This window comes from Chelon labrosus (genome assembly GCF_963514085.1).
Source record: "Chelon labrosus genome assembly, chromosome: 4".
Classification (NCBI taxonomy): Eukaryota; Metazoa; Chordata; class Actinopteri; order Mugiliformes; family Mugilidae; genus Chelon; species Chelon labrosus.
In genome coordinates this window covers 19,780,578-19,800,513 of record NC_140340.1, presented here as the reverse complement: position 1 = coordinate 19,800,513, position 19,936 = coordinate 19,780,578, and the positions used below count along the sequence as shown (strand labels likewise).

The 19,936-nt window shown below is 41.0% G+C and overlaps 1 protein-coding gene across 1 annotated transcript in view; it reads left to right on the top strand.

The window, feature by feature from the left end:
• Positions 1 to 19,936, top strand: part of arhgef10la (Rho guanine nucleotide exchange factor (GEF) 10-like a) — a 92,484-nt gene continuing 72,548 nt past the window's right edge. Inside the window, exons 1-11 of the mRNA XM_084542579.1 lie at positions 1 to 587; positions 2,835 to 2,862; positions 8,969 to 9,180; positions 11,137 to 11,232; positions 11,323 to 11,450; positions 12,551 to 12,646; positions 13,380 to 13,488; positions 14,538 to 14,638; positions 15,079 to 15,156; positions 16,290 to 16,469; positions 17,592 to 17,708. Of these exons, the coding sequence (XP_084398705.1) occupies positions 305 to 587; positions 2,835 to 2,862; positions 8,969 to 9,180; positions 11,137 to 11,232; positions 11,323 to 11,450; positions 12,551 to 12,646; positions 13,380 to 13,488; positions 14,538 to 14,638; positions 15,079 to 15,156; positions 16,290 to 16,469; positions 17,592 to 17,708 (1,428 nt within the window). The 5' untranslated portion in view covers positions 1 to 304. The remainder of the gene's footprint in view (positions 588 to 2,834; positions 2,863 to 8,968; positions 9,181 to 11,136; positions 11,233 to 11,322; positions 11,451 to 12,550; positions 12,647 to 13,379; positions 13,489 to 14,537; positions 14,639 to 15,078; positions 15,157 to 16,289; positions 16,470 to 17,591; positions 17,709 to 19,936) is intronic.

The following is a 19,936-nucleotide window of genomic DNA, read 5'->3' as shown; positions in this document are numbered from 1 at the left end:
ATGTTGTGGCTGATCGGTGTAAACTCACTAACAAAACACATTGCGTTTGCCACAGATATTCATAATAAAGGTCAGCTTGGGTTTTGCCAGTTAAATGCATTTAATGTGAAGCAGCAGCAGTAGGAAATGTTTATCTCAGAGCCCACTCAGTATGAACTCCAGATATATATTCATTCCTAGACATTACATTAGCAGTAACTGAATACAGCATACATCCAGTTTAATAATGCAAATATATTATTACTGCAACACTTAATCAGTGAGCCATTACTTAACCTTGAATTTGTAATCTTTTCCAGCAATTATGTCCACCATGATGTCTCAGCCACCACCAAAAGAGGATGAAGAGGACGATGATGAGGAGCAAGGGGAAGAGTTTCAGTTTGAGGACAGCACAGATGACGAGAAACTTAAAGAGGATGGTAAAGGGATCAGCTCAGACTGTGCCCAGGTATCAAAAAAAGAGGACATTGAGACATCAGGCGGTGGATCACAGACAGTCACAGACATTCCACAACTTTCCAAAACTTCACCTCCTGCTGGTCCGGAGGAGATTGCCAAGGATGTAGCTCCAACTTCTTCCACAGGTAACAACCTTTTCAGGAATTATATATTTTTTAAACTAATGCTGTATCTGTCTTGGTGGTTCAATGGTAGGAGCTCTGAGTCTGTTGTAAGGCACAAAGGTTTGAACTTATATAACTTATATATACCACTATGTGTGATGTAATTCAGAAGTTCCTTTGAGCAACTGTCCATAGTTTTTATGCTAGTTTTTAGATTACTTTTGATCACAAAAATGTGACTATAACTACTTTTCCAGATCGATAAACCTTTTGCCAATAACCTTGAAGCTAGACCAACTTCCCTGCCCACACATTTTTTGTGACGGATAGTTGGTGTGTAGTCTCTGCATTAGGAACTGGTAACTCTCCAGCAAAGATCTGTTGTGTGGTCAGACCATTATGCTCTATAATGCTAAATTAATATATTTACTTGTCATACACCTATGTCATGTCTAAAAATGTCAGCAAAACACATTTCGTGAAATCAGACCTTGTCAAAAATGTCCAATTATTAACCCCTTAAGACCCCTTTTGAAGGCAGTAGCTATCACTCAGTTAGCTAACGTTAGCTACTTCTGTGGCTAGCTTATCTCAATGCTGGATGTGTTCCGAAGAGAAGCTAACTTAGTGGTACTAACTTAACTGCTGCCTTTATATGGGGTAGTGTTTTCCTTATTCACAAGAAAAGTCCATATTCATTACCGCCTAACACTGCTAAATCACTATTAATTCATTCAATGCCATATATTATTATTATTTTTTGTCAATATTGGACCACAATTACTTCTGTATTCCCATCTTTTTATCGCATATTAACATTAGAGATGGAAATATAGGTACAGTTTGGGTGACATTAGCAATATAATTTTTTTAGTTGTTAATGATATGCTTTGGATTCAAAGCCTTAGTTGAAAAGTAACTGTTACTGCCAAATAACTGTTACTTAAGCAAATAAATGCAGTTTAAATTTAGTGAAGTATAAAGTTGTATGAAACCCAAACCCTAAGACCTCATCAGTGCAGTAAGTGAAAACATCTGTGTGGACAGTGGGTGGCGGTGCAGGGGTTTCACGTAATCAGAAATTCCCTCCACTCTTCTTGGCTAAAATAGACTATTAAAAACACATGTAAAGTAACATGAAATGGAAAATAACAAGATGAAATTTTTTAAACACAAAGTTGGAAAGTAGATTACTGTGTTATTTTCCATTCCTGCAATTGGGTGTGAATTTACACAGTTGATTGGGCACTGTCTGGATTATATTAGATAATTTTATTATGAGGTAGTTGAAGTCGCTGTACTGTACTGTACCGTGTAGAACCCACATAATCCATCCTGTAAACATATATCCTGTCATGAAACTGCTTAACTGGGGTTAACAATGAACTACTACCTACTTCGCCACCATACAATAACTTTGATAAGCTGGCTATAAGTAAAACTGATCTGTCTCAAGGCAGTCTGATCAGTTTTCTGTAACCACGCACTGTTAGTAACTTCAGCCAGTTGTGTGTTGTTTTAATCTCTATTTAATTTTCAGCTCAGGCAAACAGGCGTAAGAGAGCAAAGTTAACTGGATGAAATTATTTAGATATAAGTATGATATATTTACTACCTGGCTAATGTTGCCAGACGTTGATAATTACACGCCCAGATAAAGAGGAAGATTTAGGTCTTGGAGAAGTTCTGTTGGACAAAGTGAAGCGATTAGCACTTAATTAAAAAGGCTTTTTACCAAGTGTATGTGTGGTAATCCGTTAAGTGGGCTGTGAAGATGCGTAGGGGAATTCATGGGGTTGATAATAGTGTGTAGTGGAGGTCTATTATGTAACTGAGGGCCGAGAGCAACAGAGATTCAGAACCCTCCCTCACCAGATGACATGAGTTAAAGTGATGGGATTTAAAGGAAATCGATTATACCATTTGTTTAATAGCACCTTCAGTTTACATACCTCTGCTGTGAAAATACTAGCATGCAAAATCTATTTTAGTTGTACAATCTGCATGTTTGTCTCAGACGTAAATCCTTGCTCACCGGTTGTGTGTATTGTCTGAACACATAGGTGTCCTTCATGTGTACTTCAGTTTTTGATTGTTTTTAGTTTTTAAAATGACCCGCTGAATACAAGAAGTAAGACAGAATAAGTGATTACAACACAGACTCCATGATGACTTATTAAAATTCTGAAAAGTTGTCATTTTTTAAACATGTGCTTCCTTTGCTTTGGAATATTTTGTCTCATGTGTTGCTGTTCCTCATTTTGACAGATGTCCCAGTTACTGAGTCACCCAGCTGGTAAGTGTTGCCTCTGATTTCTATCACAGTATGGGGAAAATTACTAAAGGGGTGGTGGAGAAAGTATAAAGTCAACATCACATCACATCAGCGTTGTGTCATTATGCCATTAGATCATGTCATGTTTACACTCCATCCAAACACCACACAACCACAGCAGGTATATGATGCTGTGATGTTATGCTACATCTATTTGCACAACATTTAGATGCCAGATGGCGTGTCTCACCCACAGTGACAAGTTGTAATGTCAATTATAAAGTGATGCTGCTCATACCGTTCTGCAGGGAAATCACAGGATTTCCTGTCACGATGCTGCAGCATTACAACATTGTACCATTACAACATAATACAGTATGCCTTGTTCATATTCTGTAATTCAGTAAGGTGAATTTAATAGCTTCTACGTCAATACCATGGAGGTAAACTTGTGGTGAAAGTATTAAATTCCAACTAAATTAAATTCAGTTTTATTTACATAGTATTAAATCATAACCTCATCAAATATGTCATGTTATGGCACCTAATTTATATATAATTCAATTTACAATTTAGCTGTCAAGTTCCGCGACGACGCGTCGACGTCATCGATTACGCAAAGACGTTGTTTTACATGGAGTACGTCAAGTCGCAATGTTTACGTTCTGCTCCGATTATGGCGGCTCACGCTGCCGGCAGTGACGAAAATGACCGAAGACGCCCGAACCCGACCGTCAAAAGTGTGGGAATTTTCTGAACGGAGACGCGACAAGTTGCGGGCTTTGTAAAAATGAAACAACCAACCACAGCAACACAAACCCAGTCTGCGAGCAACTCTCCAGAGGAGTTCCGCCGACTTTACGACCTCAAAACAACGAGACAGCAGCGTCGGTATTTGGACTTTTACAGGGGGTTTTGTCTGATTCTGGATTAGTGGTCAGTGCCTGGGAGTCGCCCTTGCTTCCTCATCTCTCCATCTGCTGTGTTTCAAAAAACAACTCAAACAAAGACCCCACAGAGCAGAGGATACTGGTTAGTATGGCAACGCTGCTTTGGAGTGCATTCGCAAGTTGTTGCGCATGTTGACCGATACAACGAAACGACACAGATTTCCATTTAACGTTACTACTCTTTTAAGTGGATGCAAGCAGCCATCGCAGATAAATAATGCATGTTTATTCTATTAAAAATCAGCAAAAGTCAATGGAAGTTAAATCTTACTCAGCAATCTCTTTGCTATTCAATAAAATGATATAATACACAACACATTTCCTAATTAAGTTAACACTTAATAAACATTAATTTATGCTAAATATTGTCATCGGGTCAAAGTTCAAGTTTGAATTTGATTCTTCATTCATAGATCCCATCTTACAATTTGTTAGTATTAGAAAATGTTTAAAATTTTAATAGTGAAAGCTTTGTTTAGGTGTGATAAGAAAATAATTATAATGATAGATAAATCATTTAAAAAACAATAGCTTGCAGCAACCCTAGTTATTAACATTGACACTGCTAACTTTTTAACTTTTCATAGCAAGAAAATAAGAAGTGTCCGAACAAACCATCCCTCTGAGCCAGCCTTCACAATACCAGCGATTGTTCAAGTTCAACTTCATTCAGTTGTCATGCTAAGAATATTCATCTGACATAACGAGCTGTTGTTCCTTGTGGGGCTGGTTGTAAGAAACATGAATCAAATGCTGAATTAATGTTGTTTAATGCATTTCCCCTGCTGCGATGTCTCTGCCTCTGAAAACGCAGATGGAACTGTTTTCTGCAGGCGACGTCGTGCAAATGTAAAGTGTTGACAGTGTTGTGCTTGCGGATTATAAACAGGGACTTGTTTCTGTGAAGACCTCTTTCCCTTGAGGTTTTAAATTTCATTTGTCAGTGTTTTGAGCAGAGCACATTAAATTCCACTCAGCCTATCTGTGTTCGGGTGGCTTCACATGCTAAAGCTCTGCAATCCTATGGAACACCCACAGGTTCAGTACAGATATTTTGCTTCTTTGGACTCTGTGGGTGTGTAGGACTGTTCCCTAGCTCTCCTTTCAGCGTTGCGTCTTCCTATTACTGTCCTGACATAATTCCAATCACAGGTCTGCCTCCCTCCAACCTGAGCATTGGTCCTAATCAGCCAGAATGGCTGAAAACACCTGTGTGGGTGTACAAGACTGTTTTCTCAAAGCCATGACACATTAAGCAGAAACTAGCTGCATGTTCTGTGCGCTCAGTGGCAAATCGTATTTGGTTTTGTTGTGATTTAAGTGGCATGCAATACTTGTGCAGTTCAGGGATGAGAGCTCCTACGTCCATGTACTTTATTATTGGAATTGTAAAATAGTCACAGTATACATTTCTGGCTGAATAGGTGGAAAATGACCCAAATACTGATGCAGTGAGACGTCATCTTTCATACGACCAAAGAGACAGTTTGCTCCAAGGCTAATAGGATAATGTGATAGTTTATTGATTTCTATGAGGCGACTGTCTTTTTGCGGGGAGGTCAGCAGTCAAAGTCACCTACAGACCGCCAGCCCAGGAGCTGAGCGAGCAAATTAGAAAAAGGATATTTTAACTGGCTGAGCTTAAACTGAGGCTCTGCATTTGAAGGGCAGCTCTCCTATTTAATGCCCAAAGCAATCTGACTCACACAAGTCAATATCGAACTATACCTGTATATCATTCTTTTATTAATTATATAATTCTCCTTTGTTTGTTCTCACTTGCAGTGACAACATTGCCTGGTTCAGACCTTAAATAAATGACTTAGTTATCAGTTATCCCTAAGCTGCATGATGAAGCCATGTAAAGGCCCTGATTGTGTGGAGGCTGCCCATCTGTGATTCTAGGAAGTGTGCTCAGAAACCTCTACTGACAGCTGACTTTGGGGTTTCAATTCCTGTGGGCTTTCCTGTGCTGAAATGAGAGTCTCTCTATTTATATGCATTTCTGATCGTGTCTGTCTGTCTGTGTGTGTGTGTGTGTGTGTGCGCGCGCGCGGGTGCGTGCGTGTGTGTGTGTGTATGTTTCTGCTGTGTGCATAGTGCAGGAATGACTGCGTGTGGCACAGCGAGGTCCTGACAATTTCTCATGCAGAGAGATTTTTGCTGAGTGCCCGTTTCCTCTTTAGTCAATAGTCTGCCTTTTAAAGAAGAGCTATCAATAGCACTTTCCACAATAAAGGTGCTAGGACTGTCAGCACATCCACCAGATCTGTCAGCAGTTTTAGAATAATATTGCCAAAATTGCTTCGCGATTGTTGTCGCAGAAATATGGGTTTCTCTTAGCAGTGCCATGACAGCACATCGGCTCGTTATAGCTATTAGGCTCAAGGCAGCTCTCCTGTGGCTTATATGTGCACACCAGTGTTAGATACCAGCCTTTACTTCTGCCTTCACTTTCTTACCCCTTGACAGATAGTTTTCATTACACGCGAAGAACCTCAGTCAGCAATGAAAAGATTAGCACAAAAGATACCATGACAACGGGCCGTGTATGCTTCTCTTTTATGCACCAAGACTTCTGACCTTGGCGTATGACTTTACTTCTTTCCTTTCTACTTTTTTCTGTGAGTTTTTTTTATTTGCCTTCACCTTTTTACTCTTTCACAGCCTTGCAGAACTTTACTCTTTTGCCCTTGTGAAGAAGCTGATCTAATGCGCCTTACTGAGACCATTTATTTTTCACAGCCTCTTTGTTTGAAGACCCCTCACCTTGTTGTGCTTGCCTCAGTTGGGTGCGCTGTGAAAGCCAAAGAAAAATGGGATACTGTGAAAGCCTTAAAACAAACCTGTATACAAATATAATGAGAAGCCATGAACCAAATACCTTGGACGTTGTCTAATTGGATTCAGTCATGTGCAGAACAACTGAGGCAGTAACACTGTGTACATTGAGGGAATGGCTCAATTTAGGGCAGCTGTTTATGGAGGAGATTTATGACCTGAGGTACAAACACAGCTCCAACAGTTTGGTCAGCACAATGCATGTGAAAGTTATAAAGAACAGCCATGCCCAGGAGAGATCGGAGGGCAAAACAGGTAGAGATCTGGCACGCAGTACTACCATGGCACAGTTGCTGAAGGGAATAGAAACAGATGGAAGTGTGAGATTTGCATTCAGGCAGCTTCGACTTTAGGCCGTGCTCTGCCTCAGGCTGTGTCATTTGCATTGAAAAATGATTCCCGTTCCTCTCCTTGAGCTATATGACTCACTAGGGCTTATAGGAACAGATAAGTTGTGAAGGCGTGCACAAAGATACGCTTGGATCGATAGCTGCACTGCTCAAATCACTCATACCTGACACGAATGCATCCAGTCAGGCAGGCACAGGGCTGCATATCGCTATTGTTCTGGCTCCGCGCTTTTTCCTCGCAAGCAGTTTTAATGACAAGAGATCGGTTTATCTCAAGAAACGTGTTGACAAATAGCTCTGTTTTTTTTTTTTTTTTTGTTTTCATGTGGGTGGAGATCATTTTTGTCCTTTAGATTGAGATGAACGATTCCGAACAATAGAGAATGCATCAGAGAAATACTGTGCAATCTTTTGCAGCTTGACAACGCTGCAGAACCAAATGGCTCCTATCAGTAGCGCTGATATGACATGTTGGCAGGGCATTATGCTTCCAGATATGTGGGGGGCATTTACAGTGCAACAGGGAGAATGTGACACTAACAGAAATGGAACTGGGACTATATTTATGTGTAGCTGTTTGGTGTTTTTAACGTGCTATTTTTGCTACATTATTTAAATCAAGTCAGAGTATCATTGTTTTTTTTTTTTGGGGGGGGGGGTGCTGAAATAGCAACATTTTAAAGGCAGCGTTTGTGAAAGTCACCCCCTTATTTATTCTCATATAGTGAATCTTACATGTCAATATTCTTTGTAATGTACAGTAGATGCAACACATTGTTATTTTTGATCCTTGGATTGATTGTTGAGTTCAGATAGTTTACTTCTACATTCAAGTTGTAAGTTAACCAAAAAAAATGCGCACATTATTTTCTTGGCATGTCTTGTTTTCCTACAAGCTGCCCGTCACTCTGAGGGGCTGCTGCTGGCATTGCGTGTGCGCTGAGGTGTTTAGCAAAGGAACAGATTTAATTAGTGTAGATGGGACTCTCCTACATGCCGCATCCTGTCATATTATCAGTCATATGGGGGAGGACAGTCCCACTCTGGCAGCATCAGCACAGACTTTGTGATAGCTGTGTCAACAAGATTTTCCCCTGTGAAGTGAGAGTCTGGTTTTAATAGCTGGTTCAGGGTATGTTTTCGTTCAGAAAGCCAGCAGTGATTATAGTAAGCCGCAGGCATGACAGATAATGATTTGACAGCGCTCGGGGACAAGTTAAGTAACTCAAATAACAAGTGCTCGGGATGATGATTTTTTATTTCCTCGTATGTGGCTTTGCAAAAGTTCTTTGGAATATTTTAACTAGCGTATCCCACACACTGCCGACGTTATTAACTTAATTGGAAAAAAATGGCAAAACTTGTCACAGGTAATTGCTTTAAAGAATTAAGTGTGTAATTCGGAAGCTTTTATTATTCTGAGTTTTTAAAGGTTCTGCATGACTGGACACATTTTACAAAGGGCCTGAACGTAGAATTACGATTAAATGAAAAATAAAGAAAGCAGTCAGGGCTGAACAATCCTGCAAAATTTCTTTTAAATGGATATCCTCAAAATAAACACAGAGATAGAGAATTTGCGATACTGCACATGGCCGGGTAATTTTTGTTAATTAAAGTGAAGTTTGTAATATGGAAAATAATAAACCCTATATCACAGTGATGATCTTTGATCCGCACTGTGAATTAACATAGAAAACACAAGCTCCTTGGATGTAAAAATGCACGGTTGCACATATGAAGGAAAAAAATAAATAGTATTCCTGCTTGTGCTGCTTGAGAAACATCCTGACAATTTGACAGTGGCAATATGTGTTCTGTCAGACTTTAGGGAGTGTGCATGTGTATGCTTCGATAGCAAAGAACTATTTTCGACCCCCACCTCCAGCCACTCTGCCTCCCCTTCCTCTCACTGAAATTAACTTGTAATGAGGCGCACAGCACTCAGTGTTAGTTTAACTGTGCTAATGTTTGGGTACCTTCCAGGGCCGCATCACCAGAAGCAGCAGCAGCAGCAGCAACAGCAACAGCAGCAGCAGCAGCAGCAGCAGCCGAGCCCAGTGCTCCAGCTCCTTGTGAGGGAGAGGAGCTCCAGGGGCTTCCTGTGGCGCCGTCAGCTGTGGAAACATTGGCAGATTCAGGAGACCACAGCAAAGAAACTATCAAGGAAAGCTCCGGCTCGAGGGACATCTCTGAAGGTACAAAACTAAATTATATTGACAGTGAACTGATGTACCTTATATTGCAGATCAAGGGTTCAATTTCAGACCAAAAAGATTAAACCGAAGCTTGCCTTGGGATTCAAGCTCATTCCAACTATGTATTATAGTGTTCACATTGCAGACAGATCTGATGGAAAACCAATTGGGCCTCCAGAGTTGCGTAAACACTACTTTGGACCACACATAATGACACCAGCAGTGTAAGTTGTGCACCAGTGTGTTTGTTAGCACTACACATTACGTCTTTTGACCTTGATCGAAGGTGGCCAGAGCACCGTATTACAAATCTGTGGCCATCCTGTGTCTCATTGCCTCACACACGCACACACACACACACACACACACACACATTCTCCTCCGTGATTTGATTTCTACACAGACATGACATGAATCCAATTAATTCAGGATGAGGATCAATAGAGAACCATTTCCATGAGGGAAAATTGCTTTTGGATTTCGACTCAGTCAGCAGTGCTGCTGTTATTTGAAGGTGGCTCAGAAATGAGAGATGTAAAGGAGGAATACTGCTTAACATTTTTATTTTTTTTGTAATGTCCCGCTTCCCTGATGCATTTTCACACACAGGCCGTGTGTAGTTTAACTGATGAAGGAATAAAAATATATGAAACCTCTCTTCCTAAAATAATACTGAGGGACTAAAATGACTAATGTGCTACTGAGACTTTGAATCTGTCAAAGTCTCCAGGATATGTTTTGCACATGTATTTACCTGCTATGGAGGGCACAATAGTTCATTATATTGGCACACTGTATTTTGAATAATTAAGTTTCCTGTTTGAAAAAAATACTATGTTCCTTCAGTCCCTGATTGTGGTCGTGACACTTGCTGTTGAGATTATCTGACATTGATCTGCCAGTGCTTTACCGTGCTTTTTCTTCCCATGTTCCATAAAAGGGCACGTGTTTAATATGACTCCATTTTTTTTCCAAGACCGCCTGTTGTCACTGCGACCCATAAACATGTTCCGCGGGACTGTCACTGTGTTGCTGTAGAAAGTTAAAAGCAAGAAAACACAATGAAGAACTTTTGGTTTTCTGTGTTTTGAATTAACAAGCCATGTTCCCAAAGAGAAGCAGCCTCCTTGAGGATATGCTCATAGTTAGACTGATCAAAAATCAGTCTTTCTTCTGCTGCGAAATCCCTTCTGAGTGCACCAATACAGGAATGTAAGTGAAACAGAAACGACATGTGTGAGGCTAATCCTCTTTTGTTGTAGAAAAAAAAAAAAGCGGATCTTTGTGCATCTACTGGCTTGTGTCCGAGGTTATTTCGAATTTTTGACTGAATAATCCATGACACAATACACATCTTCAGCCAGATTAATTGAAAACAGTGATTGTTGCTGTTCAAGGCTTAGGAGAAGGTGTTGCAGACAAATCACAGTTTAAAACCAAATCAATAAAGCTCACCGAGCTAAATTAGGCTGAAACACTCTCAAAGCAGTTAATGACAAACCCTGCCAAGCGTGGCGATAGAATGGGTCAATAGCTCAAACAAGCTGGATACAGTCGTGTTACGTCACATGGACAAAGCCATTATGGCAACATGCTCTGCAGACGTGCCGGATCTCCCTGGGGAAGAAGACCTTAAAATGCAAATGATACGATAAGTATGTAAATACAGAATATAAAGGCTGTGTAAATTCCTAACCAGAGGCTGAAAGATCCTGAATCTTTTATCTATTCCGCTTGCCCAAAAAGATTCAGGCAATTTAAAGCTGTGTGTGCGTGTGTGTGTGTGATTACGCGTGCTGTGTTTGGAGAATGTAAAAGAATTATCTAACAACAGGAAGTGCAACTATCAAACTGAAAGGGAGATAACGGATAGAACACAAACACTGTGCTTTTTTTTCTCCATTTAAAAACGGTGTTTGTTTGCTGCTGTTTAATGCTCCTGGTTTTCTTTGCCAGCTTTTTACGTGGGTGAGGCTGAATCACAGGCGGCAGATGCTTCAGAGGTGATCTATGATGATGTTCCAAGCGAGGAGCCCTTTTCTCCCAACGAAGGTTAGCAGCCGCAGAATTACACTTGTTTGCGGTGTTTGTCCACTTGCGTATGCTGGTGTGCGCGGCCTCTGATGTTTAATATTTTTACAGACATGATCTATGAGGATGTTCAAAGAGACAGTGGTCCTCGGGGGGCAGACAACGGATGGAGCTCCAGTGAGTTTGAGAGCTATGATGAGCAGTCAGATAACGAGGCCAAACAACCAACAAAGAGCAAGGTAGAGCTTGTGTGAATACCTCTTTATCTCTCAAAAAGGTCTTTCTCCGTGTGTTTTAAATGGCATCATGACCGAGCAGGTTGTTTTTGCTTGGTTTCCAGCATTTAAAAATAATCAAGGGGAATAATTCAGCTGCCGCTCCTCTGTGCGCAGTCGTCTTTATTAATATACAGAAGTGGAAGGAAACTATAAAGTACATGAAGAATGTATAACTGGCTGTCTCGACTTTATACTTTCATTGTGGGATGAAAGTAAACACAAGGCATTTCGGGTTGAAAAGCTTTAGATCTCCTTGCCTCGTTTCTGCCAAGGGTGCTGTTAATCAGTGCTCCGCTCCAGAGTGTCTTTCTTCCACATGATGGCACTGTGTGCACATTCACATTGTGCTGCATTTCCTTCATGCTTCACCATCTTTGTATGTGCATGCACCATTGCAGGCATAAGGAAAATTTGTACATACACTAATAACAAGTATTTGAGTCCTTATTGATTTATAGATTTATTCCTGCCTTTGCATATTTTTACATATTGGAGATGTTTATGTATGGACATAACTCCACTGTAAACCAAGAATATTCAGTTAAATGAATGCTTTAAGGAACCACCACCACCACCACAGTTTTCTTGACGTGCTTGTTCCAGGCCACTGAACAAAAGGATGGATTCTGCTGCACTAATTTCACAATTAATGAAAAAAACGTGACTATTAGGGCCCGGCCACACTTCTCAGCCTTTATCAAAAAACACATTGTTTTTAATTAGTTTCGCCTAATTAATTTTTCGCCAAGAGCCCCTGAAGTTCTTGTCTTGTTCGAGGAACCTGGGAGAGCTACAGTGGACTTTACTTATTTAATATTTGCCTGCAGCTCCCTTCCCCATCCTTCTCTGAATCAGCTGCCACGCAGCGTAACCCTTTGACCGAAGCAGTGCTCCCAGCTTTCGCTCTCTGTGCTTGTGATTAATTCCCACTGTGCGTTGCTTGTTTTGCCTTGATCACTTTGCCTCCATTTCCCTTTTCTACTATTTCCTCCTGCGTTTGCCTCTCATGGCTAAACACAACCTGCATCCATGCTCCGCCCACCCCCGCCCAACCACTGTAGCTCTCTCCTGAAGTACATCGGCTGAGGGAGCGGTGTGCCAGGACCAAACGTGAACTGGTCGTGAGGCTGTCTGGAAGGCACAACTATGACGTCAAGGTATATTTCCAGCAGCGAGTGAACGCCGCTTCGTACTGTTTGTCATACTGCAGAATTCAGATCACTCTGGTAGATTTTTTGCCAATAGGACTGATGATCACCCAGAGCTGAAATATTCTGTCTTGTATGCTCAGTTGAAACAAAGGCTTAACTGACGCTCTCTGTCATCCCTTCCAACTTTCCTTTGGACTGTGACTTTGCTTTGAGACTCTCGGTCAGTCTGCTGGTCTCTCTCTTTCCTTGCCTGTTTTAATATCAAGACACACTTGTGGGACACATGAATTATTAAATAATCTTCTGCGTATTTACTTCCACAAACACCCGTGCAACTTGCTCTCAATTAATGACCTACTTTCCAGAAGTAGCATCGTTTAAAAATACTACCACTCTGGGTATATTCTAGGTCTGTGGAGTCTGGTTGCTTGGCCTCTGTGATGCTCAGGGTGGAGTTTGTGGTCAGCTGAATTCTCCCACAGTGAGCAATGCAGTGCGCTTACTCAGATGTGGAGCTGATTCTGTCACCATAATCTTCCCATGATATGCTCATGGACTCTCTGATTAGAGGCTGTACTGCGACCCACAGGGAGTCGCAGATGGTGAGATTCATGATGAGCGCCACTTCTCTCCATCTCTCTCGGGAGAGGCACCCTAGGTTATCAAGTTGCCACACAGCACGGCACTTTCCTCCCGCTCTAACGCTCCTTTGTTGTTTCTGTCTGCTCCAACCCACCAGGTTCAGCAGCTCATGAAGGCGGCAAGAAGCGGAACGAAGGATGGGCTTGAAAGGACCAAAATAGCCGTCATGCGTAAAGTTTCCTTCCTGCAGAGAAAAGATCAATTGGGTAATGCAGGAGAGCCTGAAAACTTTCTAAATCTTGGTCAGCTGGGTTTTGTGGATGAAAGTTATCCTTTTTTTGATATCGAGTACTGGTTATGAAGTTTGGGTTTTGTAGCATATTACGTTTGACACTTTGAATTATAGGCAGTTGCTTGTGTTTAAAGCTAGCCAAGCCAAAGTAGTGGAGATAGAGTAGAAAGTCTTACTTTTTCTTGATACAGTTCTCTTCAGGGAGAAATGAAAGCACTGTGGAAAATAGATCTGACTGATTATGATAAATAAAACAGACGAGCTTTTCTCTCAGTTTTTGATGTATGAGTAAGAGAAGGATGAAGCACCTCACGTGGTATCATATAGGTTGTGTAGGAACCCTCGCCTAACAATAGAGAGAGATTAGCATCCATTAATGGAGAATGGAGCAGCCCCATAAACCACAGATAGAAAAGCCTCGTCTCAAACAAATCTCCAAGCCATCACAAGGAGGTAAAGAGACCAGTGCTGCTATTTTTAGGTATTGATTGAGGGAAATCTGCATGGCATTATATCTCTTTTCCTCCAATCCTCTGTTATCATTCCAAAGTCTTTAATTGGAACGGTGGAAGCTTCTGGTATCTGTGTCTTATGGTTATGGGGATATTTATTTATTTTTTCCTGAAACTGTCGAACGTCTTAGTGCCAATGCAGAGACGAGAGTGTGTTGGATCGTGTCTTTGCAGACACACTTCTTCGCGCCTTCCTACAGAGATACAGTATTGTTTTGATATTTTTTTTCTCCAAAGGTGTCTTTTTCTCTGTCTTATTTCTCCTCCCGTTGTGTTTTTTTTCCCTGTTATTCCGAGAGTACAGAAGCGCCTTCATATTTTAGAGGTAATAAACTTAGTGTGTCGCAGTGTGTCTCCAGCTGCAGTGAGATCTGAAGGCTGCCTTTCTGTTGTTCTCTCTCCTTGTCTTATTCTGTGCCTCACACACACACACACACATTCACACACACACACACAAACAGTTTTTAACCATTCTGCATCCTTTCTCCTTTCTCATTCTGAACGTGCACAGAAGAGGAGGATGACGCAGGATACCTGGATGTGGCTGTGTCAGAATTGAAGCATCCTCCCCCGGAGCTGAGCCCAATGCCAGAGGGACTGACCAGCCACCAGGTGCAACTGACAGATTTTATTTGATGCAACAGTGTAGGCTGTATACATACTGCACACAAGACCTTAATGTGGACATAATCTCTACTCACTGGCATTAAGGCAATAAAGCTTTTAAAGAAGGCTATTAAAAATATTCATTGTTATTTCGATATTTTTATGTGCCTATACAGCCTAAACTCCTTTTCTTGTGTGGTAAAGCAAGACTGTACACGCTAAAAGAGCTGCTTTCATGTCACAGGAAATCCAATATCCTGCACTCCAATAGAGGCCTTGTTCAAGCACACCCTACTTGTCTTTGAGGCTTTTCCTCCTGTGACAAACACACGATTATAGTGCAATCCATCAACCTGTAGCGTGTTTAACTGCCAGCCTACCACATACCACAGCCCAATCATGTCCTTTTAGCGCTTGATTACTTGACTGGTCTGTTCCCTGCGCAGGTTGTCAGGCGCCATATCCTCAGCTCCATCATTCAGAGCGAACGGAGCTACCTGGAGTCTCTCCGGAGAATCTTGCAGGTGAGCTGTTTAGTCCACTTGTCCTCTTCTGCCACATGCAATATCGTCACAATTTAGCCATTAGGAATTACACCGAAAAGAGAAGCGGTGATATCCATCAAATTACCGAGGTGTCTCGGCATAAATAATCCTGATAAAACAGCCGTCCTCATTCTGGCGGCGTCGTGCTGGCGCTGAGAGGGTGACTGTGAGGCTTGCGCGGGATGTGGTGCAGCCTCTCCTCTTTAATCTCTCTGTTTAGAGGGGAAAAGGAGACTTGTTATCTCATCATCGCAGAAAAATAAGAGGAGCACCTACTGAAACCTAATCATCGGCGATCAGTGTCTGCCTTATGCGCAGCAAAATATTTCACTGTCAGGACACAATGTGCTACCTTTGTTGTCAAGTGACATTATATCATGTGATACTCAGTGAGGTTTCCTTATTCAAAGAGTCCAGCTGAGTAGTAAATGCAGTGTCTCCAGGCATCCAGACATAGATTAGAGGCACAATTAGACACTGACGGTTGTGATTTTGATTATTACCATAGAACGCAGTTGTTTATGTTTTTGCTGAATACCTATTCTCTTTCTGTTAATAATTATTTGCAGAGTAAAGCCTTGCTAACAAATACACTGTTGCTCACATAGATTAACCTTCGGTGTTGAACACTCTTTTTATCTTTCATCTTTGGCTCGTATTATCTTCACTTCAGGAAGTCATGTTTACTGGATTGCCATCCACAAAGAGCCTGTCAACTCATTTCTTTAGGCTCCTTGAGCGCTAACCGGAGAATCAATCAATGCCCCTTTTACCATTTTTCTTGTGCATCTGTAACTCTGCTGGGAGGTGTTTTTTTTTGTCACTATTATTCTGGCTTTTATGATTTCTGAACATGTTTGCCCGTGGCAAATGCTATTTTACTGGTGGCTCCTTTGGATTGCAATGTCTTTCAGACTACATTTCTTCACTTTCCTCGATTCACAGAATATTTGTCGGTTACCCCTCAGTTGTTTATTACCCCTGCTGCAAAGGAAGAGATGCTAAAGGAATGTGGATTGCTGATTCATCTTAAGCACTCTCCCACCCACACACATACATGTCAACATCTCAACAACAATAAAATTCCAAATTTTCTTTCACAATCTCACCAGGAGTACCACAGACCGTTGATGGAAGCTGATCCACGCATCCTGAGTCCCCGAAAGATCCGGCCCATATTTTACCGAATCAGGGAGATCACACAGTGCCACTCCATGTTTCAGATTGCACTGGCTTCACGTGTGGCTGAGTGGGACAGCAGTGAGAAGATTGGAGACTTGTTTGTCGCCTCGGTTAGTTTTTGTGGCATGTGCATGTGTTTATAGTATATATCTTGTGTGTGGAATAGAAATGCAACTGGAGGCTGATTAGCTCTCCTGTATACAGTGTGTGTATGTGTGTGTGTGTGTGTTATATGCATTGTTTGTTTCCCTCTAAAATGCAATCAAAGACTTTCATTCTGGGTAGAAGCACTCATATTTTTCTTGCCATTTCTGTCAAACTTTATAACTCCATCTCTGCGAGCAGATTTATAATGAGCCACAGGTTTTAGATTGAGCAAACAGGGATAGTTTACCCCAAACATCGAATCAATTACATTTGTGATGAATGTCTCCACTGCATCCAGTGCCCTCTGGAATATATGTTTACAATTTTTGGGGCTGGAATAGTAGTGTTCAGTGTAAGTTTTCTTTTGTGAGCCTTGATGGTATGCTCATCCATAAGCTCTGCTCATTATTTCCCTATTAGAGGGGCTGATCTGACTCTCCACTGTGGGCCATTATAGTGCTGTTCTATCGATATTCTAAGACCTACCACCAAATGAGGCCACATCGGAAAAGCAAAGGACTAGGACTGTGTACTCGTCATAGCGCAGGCTGTTTTTCATGTGGTAATGTATCTGTACCTGCAGGGCTTGTGGTAATATCTGAGAGGCAGTGTCCTGAGGGAGGGTTAATTCCTTCATGCGATTTGCCAATTCCCCACAACTCCTCAAACTGCCATTATCAGCTGCCTGGTGTGGGTTTAATTGAGGAGAAAGAATAAATGTCTACCACACACCAGACACACCCCCACACACACACACAAACTCTCACACTCTGCCACCTAATTTCTCTTTGCACAACTTCTTAAATGGTTCGTGAAGGGTGTTTTGCAGTAACTGGAATGGTAAACAAACCATTTTTAAGCACTATACTTAAACGTCCATTTTCTAGCCTCTCTTTACATCGAAATTACCTAAGGTTGCCCTGCTATCACAATGTGGCTAGAAATTCAAGATGCCAGATGAAATTACTTGACTGCGCTCTGTATGCTGTTGTAACATCAAAACATGGCAAAGGACTAGAGCCTTTTAACGTGATTCTGTTATCACAGATTCAGATAATTATGCCTCCTGCTTTCTGTTTCTACAGTTTTCCAAGTCCATGGTGCTGGATGTGTACAGCGATTACGTGAACAACTTTACCAATGCCATGGCTCTCATTAAAAAGGCGTGCATGTCCAAACCAGCTTTCCTGGAATTCTTGAAGGTAAGCTTCAGCCTATGAGCAAAATATAGGATTATTAATTGTAATAATAATTCTTTTAAGTTTGTTATTATTAAGTGTTTTTCTCAGTTGTTTTCTTTCTAGTGTCAGGCAGATTTTGTATCCAACAAAGCCACATAGTAAAGGATTAATATGATACTAGAATCTCAGACTTGCAGGTCGACAGACAAATAGTTCAGTGTGTGTATGTACACATTTACGGATGGTATTAAAATATGTCGAGATTTTTGTGAAGAAAAACACATCCAAACCCGGTAAATATATCATCATATGGCACAGGAAATCCCAAAACCATGTGAAATATTAAAGCAAAAGCTCAAGCACCATACCCACAATGATACGTTGCGGCCACAGCATCATGCTTTGTAACATTATATTTTACTATCCCCAAGGTAATATTTGTGACAAGCTGCATCTTATCCAAAAAGACTGCTGTAATAAAGTTTAGTTGTGGTTTTGATATAAAGGTATAAAAGTTTATCCTGGTTTAATTTTTTTTTGACAGAAACCTACTGTTTGAGAAAATGTGATCATTTTGTACTATTACAATCAAATACAATTTTGTACTTAGTTTTACCATTTTCAATCAAGCATTAATTAGCATTAATTAACAGTCCTCTGTGCGCCCAGCGTTTATGCATGAGTGTGACCCAGATCACTGAGCTGCACTGCTGATTTACAGAACTAGATGACACAACTGACAGCCTTGCATGTTACTCCAGATGACATGCATCACGTCCTTTCTGTTGAAAGGATCCTCTGTCTCTCTCTCTCACTGCATGTTGCAGCTCTCACTGGCAATGTGAACACAAACCAAATAATAAATTGGATAGGCACGGACTGGAAAAACCACTGAATCAATAACAGACTTTATTATGTTCTTTTTAATATACTGTGCAGGCGCTGAATGCATGAACATGTGCAAAACGTGTGAGGAAAATTTACAGGCCTTATTCGTTTCAGAGTTTGCCAACATTACACTATAATAAAAGCATTGCATTCGTTGGAAAGTGTCTAGGTGAGCTGAGTACAGGCCAGGTTGAAGAATATAATTTTACAGTATTATCAGTAGGTAGCTTTTTCTTGGAAGGCAGGACTTATTATTGAACCTGGTGGAGATGTTATGGACCTAATCTAGTTCACTTCAGCTATGGAGCAGAGTGTCTACTTGACAAGCCCCAACGACATATCCACTCTTGCCTATTGGCTCTTTTCCCCTCCCACCTCCCTCTTCCCCTTTTTCTTGACATCAGAAGTAGTTGTCAAGTGTTTTTTTACCTAAAATTAACATAAGGGACAGTTCCATCGGCTCCGGTAAATGTCGAAGCTTCTTACTATGAGGTTGCCAGGCAACAAATGGAATTCTGCTCAGGAATATTGGTGATACTGGCCTGATATATATCTTACAGAATAAAGGAAAATGTTCCTGAGTGGGTTACGAGCTCAAAAGTAGCAGCTCCCAAATCTACTGTGTTCTATGTTATGAGGGGCAAATATACAAGAAGACTGTTTTGCCCATTAGTACGATCTAAAACCTGACCACTTTTGTCAGCTTCACTGAAATTTGCAGCCATTAGTTTGTCTGTGGTGGGAGAATCCACTGGACTGTTTGGTTTCTTCAAGACATTTGACCAAGAGGCTCATTTAACCTCTAATTCTTCTTAGGAGGCAACAGCTGCCTTTGTTTAGGCTTTGTTTTAGATATTCTTTTTACCTGTATTACTGACAACCTGTACAGAGATATGAATCCACAAATCTAATCCAGTTTGTAATTTGGATGAAATCAAATACCTGTTTGAGGGAGTGAGACTTCATTGCTTCTTCCACGGACAGACTGTGTTCAAAAATTTGGACATGACTTGAAATGTGGAAAACCTCCCCTGCATTAAATTAATTTTAAGCAAAAATGATGCCCAGTCCAAAAACATATCATAATAAATCCAAAAACCATCAGCATGAACAGACCCACACTGAGAGAGAACACCCATACTGGCAGCAAAGTAATTTGCTGACAATTAACAAGCAGCTGCACTTCATTTTTCCCTGCGCAGTTGCATCTTTCCTCCGTGTCTCGTCTTGAGATATGCAATACTCTTCTTCTTCTAGCAATCTATATTAGCAAGCTTGATTGTTAGTCTGCTTCAATCTTTTCGGGCAACAAACACATTGTAATATAAATCCAAGATCTGTGGCAATACAAGAGAGTCCTA